General features: G+C 36.5%; 1 protein-coding gene across 2 annotated transcripts in view; it reads right to left on the bottom strand.

Annotated features, from left to right (window-relative positions):
* ADGRB3 (adhesion G protein-coupled receptor B3) overlaps nucleotides 1-12,683 on the bottom strand; it is a 1,058,998-nt gene that overhangs the window by 53,891 nt on the left and 992,424 nt on the right. For both annotated transcript variants that reach the window (XM_044289463.1, XM_044289464.1), the window contains 2 exons: nucleotides 7,539-7,578; nucleotides 4,344-4,987 (listed from right to left, as the gene is read on the bottom strand). In XM_044289463.1, coding sequence (XP_044145398.1) covers nucleotides 4,344-4,987; nucleotides 7,539-7,578 — 684 coding nt within the window. The remainder of the gene's footprint in view (nucleotides 1-4,343; nucleotides 4,988-7,538; nucleotides 7,579-12,683) is intronic.

Below are 12,683 nucleotides of genomic sequence, written 5' to 3'. Positions count from 1 at the left end.
CCAACACTGCCAGGTGAGGAGGATTACCTCCATCTGACAGTGGAGCTCATGAGGTCTGTGTGCTATGATCTGAGGGCTGAGTTGGGATCTGCGGCTTGAGCCGGGCTGGAGGGCTCAGACCCCTGTAAGGGCGAATAGGCCGCCTAAGGCCTGCCTGTGGACTTGACAAGGCAGAACTTGTGAAGTAGCACCCAGGAGAAAGGTGATTGTTTTATATATGAACTTTTCATGTTTGTGAACGATCACCAAGCAACTTGCGTTTTTGTTTTGCTTTCACATGTGAATAAACACTGTTGTTTAGAACCAAGAACTTGTACTTTGCTTCTGTGATGCACCCGCTAATCCTAACTACCAGAGCGAATCCCCACACCCTGATTGCAATACCATATTTACCGCATTTTAGAAGTGCAGGTTAGAGCATTATGTTAGTATGGTTCTCATTTACATTGAGCATGCTACACCTTTTGCATCACTCAATAATCATAAACAGTATTTATCAGTAAATTAGGTAATTTGATTTTAAAGAATTTCCCCACATGAAAGAAGTAAATGTATCAAATCCACACATTCCATAACTCCCATGCATACTGTATCTGCATTGACATGCAAATGTTGCGGCACCCCTGGTCAAAATTACTGTTACTGTTAACAGTAAAGCAAGTTGAAGATGAAATGATCTCCAAAAGGCATCAAGTTAAAAATTACACATTCCATTTGTATTTTAAGCAAAGACATTTTATATGTTCATATTTAACATTTTCCAAAATAGCAAAAAATGAAAAGGATTTGAAGCAAACATTTGGGCACCCGGAATGGTTAGTACCTAGTAGCATCCCCTTTGGCAAATATCACAGCTTGTAAAGCCTTTTTGTAGAAAGACTCTTGCCTGTCTACAAAAAGTGATTACAAGCTGTGATATTTGCCAAAGAGGGTGCTACTAGGTACTATCAATGCTGGATGCCCAAACTTGTTATTTTGAAAATGTAAAAGATGAAAATACAAACATTTTTTTTGTGCTAAAAATACAAAGGGAATGTGTCATCTTTAACTTTATGCGTTTTGGAGATCATTTCATCTTCAACCTAACTGTTCACAGTAACCGTAATTATGACCAGTGTTGCCCGAACCTTTGCATGCCACTATAACCTGGTCTTTAAAAGTGGATAGTGCTAAAATTCCTAGATAGTGTTCATAACCTTAAAACAAAGTGTTATTCAACTTACACAAACTCAGTAAGACTTAGGACACTGAAAACTATGGATATAATTAACACCGATAGTATATAATGCTAAGCAATTACACTTTTCCCCCCACAAAGCCTTAGTGACTACAGCCTGTAGTTCTGTTCTTTCAACTACAATAGCCAGAAGCAGCAACACTATCTTAAACAGCAACTTACTAAAACATGATAAATAATGTGAGTCTATAACATGGCATTTTGATCATGCTTCAATCCACTGTCACTACTGACAATGATTAAAATGACTAGGATGGGCAATATCATATGCAGCATATCTGTCTTATCTGGTTTATCCTCCGCAGCATTGAGGATGGTCATTTTCTATAATTTCCCAGCATCTGTTGGGGTAGAGTCAGGGACTAAATAAGGAGAATGTTTCCAAAGATCTACATTTGGCAATTTCCTGGACTAGGACACTTTGCGGTATTTTCTTCATGCTTATTGATGTTTTTATTTACTGCCAGAGACAATAACAGGTTTTAGAAACACGACTCGTGTCAGTTTAATACCCCTTTGTTGTTTGACTAATGTAAATGTGAATAAGGTAATTTTTAAGGGACATGACAGTGTCTGTCTGCATCTGAAGTAAAAAAAAAAAGAAATGGTTACATATTTTGGCCCCCTATGCATTGCCACTATATACTATTGCTCTGTGGATTCTCCACCCAAAAATCTATATGACAAATTTGTGTGAACATAACATCTTCATTACAAGATTGGCTTGGGAAGATCTTTTTTTCTCTGTTAATAATTTTAAGAACCCAAGGAAATTGTCATTTTTCAACTGTCAATGAACCAATGAAACTGATAATAAGCACTGTGGGTGGCATTTACGCATAACATATTGGGGAAAGTCACACATTTTTGCACAAAACCCGTTTTATGCAAAAAAAAGCTACTTTTGTCCCTTCTCCACCATGCTTGCCACTTTTGTTAAAAGTTGGTGGAAGGGGGTAGGGCCTAAACAGCCGACAAATGTATAATTATTTACTCCAATGTTCTAGCATAAGTAATGTCTCAAACCTATGCAAGTTGCTAGCTGACGAAGCTTTCAAATTGTGGTGCATGAACCAGCCAAGATGCACCTCAATGATTTTGGTGCATCTCATGCCTCTGTATTTTCCTTACTTAGGTACTGCTTGCTCTATTTCAAGGTCTTAAAATTCAGTGCTCCTTCTGCCAAAATATAGATGTTCCAGGATAATGTAAAATGTTTTATAATCCTGCACTTTCATGATAACAAGCAATCTGTATAATCAGATCAATGTATCGTTACTTTACAAAACATCACTAGAAACCACAATTAAAGAGCCTACATAACTTATTGTGGGAATCTAAATTAAAAGTAAATTCACCTTGAAAAGACATTCCACCAATATAAGAAGTTTTTTTTTCCAACTAAGCATACAATTTTACAAGAATGAAAGTGCCAAAAGGGTCTATGTCCATGGAATTACCAAACTGCCTCTAGTTTCTTTCGATAAATTGGCACATTGGATTATTTTATTGTCTTTTTCTTAAATTTTTCTAATTCATTTGAAAGACTGAGTAAGATGAGAATGTAATTTTAGCCTTTAAAAATTTGAGAAATATTTGATCAAACTTGGCTCATGTCATAGGCACTAGAAACAATAACAGAATGTCAGGAAATAATAATTTTATCATCTTCCTAAACATAAGGTAGACCTTATTGAGAGATGAAGAATTAAATGTGAGCATACACTTTTAGTCAATATTAGATTGGCCAAGCAAGCTTGAAATGAAATGTCTAATTGTAAATGAACCATTTTCTCTTTTGAAATCCCTAAGTAAATAACGGGTTCAGAGTTCTTCTAGATTACTTAACTGCTAAACGGCAGTAATGCTTCATTTATTCATTTATAGAAGTGAAGAAGTAAAAGACATTATAGGCACCTTTGCAACTAAAAGACAAGCAATTAGTTGATCAAAGTGACAAATAGTAGACCATCATCAATTTTAATCAACGTAGTATACTATTCAATGCACTATGCTGCCCGTAGCTTCAGCAAATGTTTTCCTACTCTTTAGCTATCAGCCAAATTCAATATGTTGAAATTCAACAGCACAATCCTTCTGCCTTCTATTATGGCAAATTCAGGACATCTCCATATACATGAGATGGTGGGCCCTTCTCACCAAAATTGGTGAGTTCAGCAAATATTATATGCTAAGTTATACTTCTTTACATGACTGACTAAAGGCTTGTGTTCTATTTGTGGTGTCTATTGCCTATATAAAGATACAGTACTTGGTGGCTCTCCCTCACTGAAGCTTCCATGTTCACCTTTTGTACTACACCTTGGATTTCTGGCATCATATAAATTGTAAACAGCATAGATATGACTTTGAAGATAAACAGTAAAACATAGGCTGTGTGGGCATATTAAACTATATAGATTGTGAGACAGCGACTGGATAGGTGGATGGTGTATATATGCCACCTAGCATTCTCAACTATACATTATGAGGGACTCCATGAAGTAGGAGTGCACACATTTTTTGTTTCTCTTTGTGGTTAAAGCAGTCTTCTGGGTAATAGGAAGCTTCTGGTCCTACTCCAGTTCCCATGTTCCCTGCATTGGCCTCAATAACAAATATAGGCCTATTTAAAAACCCTAGCTACACTGGGGAATCTCTCTCTGGACAGAGCAGGGAGGTTGTTTACAAGCTCTATACAAACTGAAGGTACAGGTTGCTTTTTATTGTATGTAAGACGGAGAGGGAATATAAACTCTGTTTATCTTTTGGGTTATTTTGTTTCTTGAATTCTGTATACCTGTTGCCTGTATATATGCTGTCAATAAAAGCCTCAAAAGACTGAGCTTTGGACATTTGAAGCCTGGCTATATCTCGATAAAGCCTAAATTGACTCTGACCATTCCCAAATCCCACAAGCTATAACCTGTTTTCGTGGGAAATACTAAGTTAAAAGATAAAGTCAGTTTATATCCAATTAGTTTATGATAAATTCAAATTTACATTTCTCCTTTAGAGGAACTGCTATCTATCTAGTTATCATCTACTGTATGATGGATATTTGTAATACATACGAAATACATGCAAAAAATGATGAATTACAAACCTCTAGGGAGCTCATAGATATTGTAGAACCTGTTTCACTCCTTGATAATCCTGCACTGTCATCCATCTCTGAGGCTATGAAGTTCTTTACTGCTGTGCGAGGTTCAAAAGGAAGGCTCTGCATGTGTTCTTGAGACACAAGATGCTGATCTAAATTTATACCAAATTGTTCCATTACAGCTGGATTCATGCTAAATTCAGGACTGACTTTGTAGTGTAATAGCCTCTCATGAGGCAATGTATCCATAGCTATGTTCATTTTATTTTCATCCTTCATTTGTGAATGCATGTTCCCAGAGCCTCTTGGCATTACAATATAGTCACTTTCCATCATTCGCTCCTGGGGATGGACCATATCTATGTCTCCAGCTCTGAGGTTGTCATCTGTGCATAAGTACACAGTTCGTCTTAATTCACTATTCTCTTTCTTCAAACACTGATCAGCCATCTCTCCCATACTCATGGGCATGTGCAAAGCAGATGGTTGTTGAATAATAACTTTAGAAATGATGTTTCCTGGCAAGGTAGAATAGCTCATTCCTTCTGGGTTTATCGCCTTTTCCTCTTCTTCATCATTCAGTGAAATCCTGGAGAGGGTGCCTGTTATTGTAGCAGCTCTGCAGGGGCCAATGTCCTTGTGTAAAACTGCAAATTACAAAGCATTATATTATACTATGATTGTATGCATTATTTGTATCATAGAAATGTTTAGCCTGAAATATTTAGCATGAAAAATATCTAGTTTATTAACATACGCTGCAGTTTTGGTTGATCACTGTTGACATTTAATCTTCTGCTCATAATAGACTTGTCTGCACTGTGCATTCAAGTGAAACACTTTATTGTTTATATTTCCGTCTTTCAAGTGATCTCCAAGACTGCAAACTTTGCATAAGGAATACACTTTCGATAATTGGAAACACTCTACAATGTTCACTAGACAAGAAATCTGAAATGCACATTCCAGTACATATAGTAACTCTTAGAGTTAACTATAGATGTGCCCTTCTTTACTGTTCTCTCGCTCAATATATCCAAAAATATGTGACATACTATGATTTTGGAGTACTCTGTCATGAGATATAAATTCTATGTGTGTCTATATATTCGGTAGCTTCCCAGTGGTTGTGTTTGCTTGCTTGCGTATTGCATTTGCATATATTAAAACTTCATTCTTATCAGCAAAGCGGGCACATATGAACATGGGACCAACACAGATGTCCTAAGCTGCTGAGCGCACATGCAACAGGTCTGCCAGTTTCATAGGTACAAATCTGCTGACAGATGCCCTTTAAGGTAAGATTGGGCACATCTGTAGGTATGACTATAACATTCCAAAGCAACACTACTTGACAATATCTACAAATCTTATGACTTCTTATTATGACACTAATCATAATATACTGTTTGGCTACAATATTAAGGATGAGCGAAGCAAGCTTTGGATACTAGAGCCAATGTCACTTTGCTCAAAACGTCGGTTTAATGCTGTATGGAAATCCGTCTCCATACAGCATTAAAATCTATGGCCTCTGACAAGGCGAAGTCAGTTATTCCTATTTTAAAACCATTTTAAAACTGGAATCTGAAGTTGGCTTTGGTTCCGAGGTACCACTAGGAACTGAAGCCAACTTCGTATGGTTGTTTTATAATGTTTTTTCAGTTTAAAAATTAAATACCAAAAAGTTATTCACAGAAGTCTTGTGAGACTTCGGGAATAACTCACTTTGCTTCATTGGAGGCCAGACATTTTAATGCTGTACAGAGACAGATCTCTGTACAGTACTAAACCAAAATCTTGAGAGAACAACTCTAGGATCTGAAGCTTGCATTGCTCATCCCTAATGACTATATCATGAGATCGTGATGAGTAAATTTTGAATCAGTAGGGCAATTTGATGTATTCCTGATTTATAATTCTTAACCTTATTTCAAAATTATTTACATTAACCTGCAACTATAAAATCTTACCTTTATCTTAACACCATTGTCCAGGTCCAGCAGAAAACCAGCATTTGAAAATATTTCTGTTTTCTAATGCTTTTTTTTTTTTTTTTTACTGTTTTACTGCATCACAGTACTTGAAGACTGAAACTATTTTTCCCTTGGGGGCATGAATATTTTTTAAAATTTTCCTCTTTGCATTCTGGTCGTAACGTTTTGAGATTGAAAGGAATATATTTTGAAGTTCTTACCCATGCCCCAAAATATTACTAACTAGATAAACCAAAGATGAAAATCAAGAAACATTGGCCACAGCAATTAAAGCCTTAAGTGCAGCAATTTATTGGTAGCTATTTTTATAGCTGATTGTAAAGAAGGAGCTATGGATTCCAAAGGCATACAAACTAAATATTTATATTTTCTTGACCCGAAAAATTTAACAGAGAAAACGTCATATATGCAAAACAGAAATCCTAAAATAATGACATCTATTCAATGCAAATTCATGTACAACTTTTCCTTCTACCTTACATAATAAAAAGGTGAATAAACTATGTGGTGAAAATGCATTAACTTCAATTTGACAAAAAAAACTTAAATAATGTTATTTTGCACTGAGCAACACTTGCCATTAAAAGGTTAAAATCTCTTAAAATATGTAGGCTATATCAATTACTTTCATTGGTACAATTAAATTGTGGGCACTATAATGGGTACTGTTACTGAATGAGGGTAATAACTGCTCAGCACAACATTAGTATAAATACGGGGCACACAGAATATTTTTAGCAATTTAAAGGTAATTTTATTTAGTGATTTTCACAATAAGAGGTTCATGATCCAGTTTATAGGAAATGAAATGCTGCGTAACCACTATCCATATATGAGCCGGACGTTTCGGTCCATAGGGACCTTCTTCAGCGGATTGGAGATTCTGTGGTCAGAGATAAAGGGATATCTGGATCGCGATATCTGGATATAATCACGGGACAGCACTTTTTTTTATATATGTTTTAATGTTCTTTAGCGCTGGACAATGGACATTAATTTCACATTCAGTACAGGCTGCACAGTATTATCCTTGTTTCAAGTTTTCACACTAACAACCACCATTTTATCTCAATTTTGAAAAACGACTACGCATGATACCCATTTTTTCAACTACAGGAGGCCTACTATCCTCTGTTTGTAATCATAAACCTGCAGTGCTCTCACAGTGTAGCATTGATTTTTACTTGACATATGTTCTTACCTGACCGACAGGCAATGTCCACATCTTTTTCAAAGTCTGTCTGTTAGTGAAAGAGATATAACCATATGAATATATACAATATATACAAAACATGCTTTTTGCTAGTTTTATTAAGCTATTGATTTAAGTAGCAAAATAGCATACATCGTAGATAGCAAGTATTTGGTGAAAGGCCAAAATTATTATTCATTGTTCAATGACTTACTACACACCGATTACTACTAAGTACATACAAAGTTGGATTTCTTAGACAAGAAATATGAAAGATGTAGTGCAGCCAGATTTGTGCACAAACATATGCATATTCTGTGCTGTTTTCTTTCCTCTGCTTCATTTCTGTAGCTCGTCACTTTCTCTCTCTAACTGTGCCGAGTGCGTGGGCTCCTCTTAGCGTGGAGCTGATTGCTGTAAACAATCAGATGTCTCCTCCTTCTCATCTAAACGGAATTCATAGACAGACCGAGGCAGAGCGCCTCCTCTCCCTCTCCTTGTCTTCAGTTACTGTGTTATCACATCTTTGTAACAACTGAAAAAGTTTTATGAATATTTCAGAAATCATAACGAATTAGAGATTTCTGTAAGTTGTAGATAACGCCACTTTCCCTGATAAGATGCATTTCAAATGTTTGACATGTTGATTGACCTGTTGGTTAGTGTTTAAGGTTTATATAAATCATATATTCACATTCACTGAAATGACAGCCAATATTTTGTGACATTAAAATAATATTAAAATCTAATCTTCACCTATGCTAAAATGTCCATTTCCTGTTAGATCACAAGAGTAGAAAACTAAGAATACTGCAGTGCTGGATCTGTCTTGTGATGGACACCGACGGCACTTTAACTTCTAATGGGTCCATATGGATTATGTCATGGTGTCAGTCATTTCAGTGGGAAGAATAGTATCATGTATTATTCAAATATGCTGCTCCTAACAGTCAGAAATGTGAAGAGATATCTAAAATGTTTTTTTTTTCCCTTGTAAATTCAGTATTTTGGTTTATTTAAACCTTTCCTATTTTGAGCGACGTGTTTTTGTGTTTAGTTCCATTTGTCAGTATACTGACATTTTGCTGTACGGAGCAGTGCAATATGATAACCCAAACGAGGGATACCCTTTTTAAGCCGTTTGATTACATCTGACTGCTAAACTGCTGTCAACATAAAACCGATTGTACAACCTAGGGGTGATCACAGCACTCAACAACAATCTGGTTGTGGTGGGTGCTCGTCTGGATAAGTTCCTGACTCCACCTCAAGAATAACACTTTTAGACTTCGTATAATCAGACAGCACTCCAATTGATACGGTGAAGTAATTTGTGAGTTTTATTCAGCCGGACATGATACGCAACAGAGGCAAAACAGATTATGGCAACGTTTCGGGCTAAACAGTAGCCCTTCATCAGGCTTAATTGTGCCCACGTGGAAAAAAAAACATAAAACCGATTAATGTTAATATCAACGTGTATAGAAAAATAAAATATTTAATGTGATTTATAATTGGAGTCATGCTTTATTGACTGATATTTTAGAATATGACATGAAATAAAGAATTCTGGGCTACTCTAATAACTCCATAATATACAAATGTAATCATGACACCCAGTTGTTAGAAATGTACTGTTAGCAATACAGCAAATATTTCACATGCAACTTATGATTTGGAAAAAATATATATATATATATTTTTTAATTTAATACTACAAATCCTATCCCTTTAAGATGCACCCCTATCCTATGCACATTTTCATTTTGATGTATTGCATCCTGAAATTTTTTAGTATACTGTAGTTAGAGATTACACTTAACACTGTCTAATGACTAGCAGGGCTGTTTACTACATATACATATCCCTGCCAAACAAATATGATAACAGGTTTTAGAGAAATTGAATGCTGAGAAATTGATGGTAACATTTATCTGGAAGAGATAGGCGAAGGCAGGCAGAAGGCATTAACTACAGAGCGGCGCAGAAGCTTGACTATGACATGCAAGATGAATATTAGTAATCAAGTCAGTCCACCATACAGAATAAACTTATTAAATCCTGTAGCTGCTACCCTGTGCACTATATGTATCTCATTTTAATTATACTGCAACTACCACCTACATTTCTATTCCACTAGTAGCCATTGTTCTCCCCACTCCAGGGTTAGCTATAAATTGTATTGTTTTATATTCTTAATAATTTTACAGCTCAAGGAATTCCACAAGCAATTTAGTGAAATGTTATATTAATTGGGGGAAGAAAATGAATGTCTGTGCCTTAACTGAAAATATTATAGCTTATTGATGTGATTAAAGGGGTTGTCGCACAAAAAATATTCTACAGTGTTCAAACCAGCACCTGGATATGAATACTTTTGTAATTAAATGTAATAAAAAAAAAATTGCATAACCACTGAATTATTCAATAAAATCTATCTGCATGTACCACCTGCTGTTTGCTCTTTTTCTTATTTCTTTGTCCTGCTAACTGAGAAGGTCACACATGCTCACTTTCATTCTTCAACTGCCTCTTGAGCTGTGATAGAGAGCATGGAAACGCCCCTGAGCTGTCAGATTGATATAAATCTAGCAGAGCAATAAATGGGGAGATCTCTGGATCCATGTGAGGTACAGGGCTGGTTCTAGCTTTGTTAGAAAGAGATTGTCATGTATTGTATGAGGTCTGTTTTTCATTTTTTACGTTACTCATGGGATAACCCCTTTACTTGTGCTCCAGTAGCAATTTCATGCACTTACCACTGGGGATGCACTGATCTGTGGAACAGATTGCAACTTTACAGGGCAGATTTACTAATCCTGTCTAATGCTGAGACAGTGTAAACTTAGACCAGGCACCAAACTTATGACAGTGGCTTATGTTGTATGAAATATTTAGTGCATTTTAAGACATTTTAGTCAATTTTAACTAACTTTAGTTGTCTTACTTTGTGGCAAGATTTTTCACCAAAATGTTTACACAATTTTTTGGTGCGCTCGTTTGATTTTAAAGTCAAGTTTTTTTCAGTTAAGCCATGTCAATTTCCATCCATCTTAAGCACGGCTCAAAAAAGTGTCAAAAACATAACTATAACACACCAGATTTAACAGCAGGTTTTGGAGAAGACTGAAACCACAATTCTTGCACATTTGGCTTAGTAAAACTGCCTGTATGTTTCCAACTTTCTACGTCTCAAATGTCTATTTAATGCAAAATGAAATGTAACCGTCACCACTCTTTTGAATATAGCACTATGCACAGTTTGCAATTGTCTACAACACTGTACTATATATAGATATGTATATCTTTCTATCTATCTATCTATCTACAGTATCTATCTACATACACAGACACACACACTTTATTTTACCACTGAACACATTAAATAAATGTTGCAGCAAGTCACACATTATATATATAGTGTATATTTTCTAGAGTGCTTTTTTATCACCTCTCTACATGTCTTTACAGTCAAACAAACTATATGTCTACAAAATAGTTCTGATATGGTGATAAGTGTGCAATTCTTTTCTTGCCAGCTGATATAAGTACTTTCCAGAACCACCTTATCAGACATTTTCCTACAGGGAAAGATATGGCAACAGGAGAGTTTAAGGAGCTTAATGCGACCGCTCATAATGGACTTCATTGTGTAAGCAACAGATTGTCTCTGCTAAAAAAATATTGGTGTATACTACTACTACCTACACTCAACACCAACTATTATGGTTATCTTCTATAATAACTTCCCATGTACCCTGTAGTTATTAATGCAAATATAGCTAAATCCCACACTGAAGTATTCTTTCATTCTGTACATTTTGTAGACCAATAGGATTATGGTCTACACTTTTCTTTAAAATATTTGCATTTCCCTACACTTCTTAAAGGGGGGTCTTCCAGGTTTTTAAGCTATCTTCTTTAAACAGGATAGAAGATATCTAGCTGATCACTAGGGGACCGACCATTGGGTTTATCACCGCTCATGAGAACAGGGGTCCCATTCCCCCTTTCTGATGGAGTGGCAGGTTGTGCATACTCACTGCTGCTCTATTAATGCTCTATGGGAGCACCGGAGATAGCCGAGCACAGCACTTGCTATCTCCAGTGCTCCCATAGAAAATGAATGGAGCAGCACTGAGTATGCACAACCTGCCACTCCATCAGAAAGGGGGAATGGGACCTCTGTTCTCATGAGCGGTGATAAACCCAATGGTCGGTCCCCAAGTGATCAGCTAGATATCTTCTATCCTGTGGATAGAAGATAACTTAAAAACTTGGAAGGGGACCCCCGTTTTCAGGATTGCAAAGAAAGAAATGGGGGTTAGTCAGCACATCCCAGTGCGCAGGTGCACATTGCCATGGCTGAAAACACAAAAAAAAAGTATTTTCCAAGAATATCACATTTATACCGTAGCACTAGCATTAGTACATTTTCTATAGTGAGTATGGCACAATTGTATTTACTTTATTATTTGTATTTGCAGAGTGCTGTTGCATTGTTTGTTTATGCTTTTGCATTCTCACGATTGTTTGAGATCCCTAGCGATCTGGTAATTTTTCCGTATCTTGTGGACAGGGGGTAACCTAACCACTTGGCAAACCCCTTTAAGCTCTTTAATGCAATGATAACAATAGCAAATAATGTCAGTGACACTGGTTGATGGTCTTAACAAACAACATGTTTAAAAACAGAGTAATGTCACATTTGTTATGCTTTTAAAAATTAAAAATGCTCCAAAAATGTTCCCTTATTGGCGGAAGATCGTATTTAAACACAAACACACAAAAAATAAATACAGCAGTTTGTTCAGAATAAGACTCCAAAAATAAGTATGCATTTAATGAGACAGATGCCTGCCCCTGCACACACAAATGTTAACCTCCTCCCGACCGCCTAACGCAGGGATGCGTCCTGCGGGCTGCCGGGTTATTGTTAACAGCATCTAATATACCTGCTACCTGGTCCTCTGGTGGTCCCTTGTGCTTGGATCGACCACCAGAGGACACAGGCAGCTCTCTAAGTAGCACCAATCATCACACTACACTACAACCCCCTGTCACTTATTAACCCTTGATCACCCCATATAGACTCCCTGATCACCCCCTGTCATTAATAACCCCCCTGTAAGGCTCCATTCAGACGACATATGT

Source organism: Bufo gargarizans, chromosome 4 (genome assembly GCF_014858855.1).
Source record: "Bufo gargarizans isolate SCDJY-AF-19 chromosome 4, ASM1485885v1, whole genome shotgun sequence".
Taxonomy (NCBI): domain Eukaryota; kingdom Metazoa; phylum Chordata; class Amphibia; order Anura; family Bufonidae; genus Bufo; species Bufo gargarizans.
The sequence above is the reverse complement of the archived record's forward strand: the minus strand, read 5'-3'. Positions and strand labels throughout refer to the sequence as shown.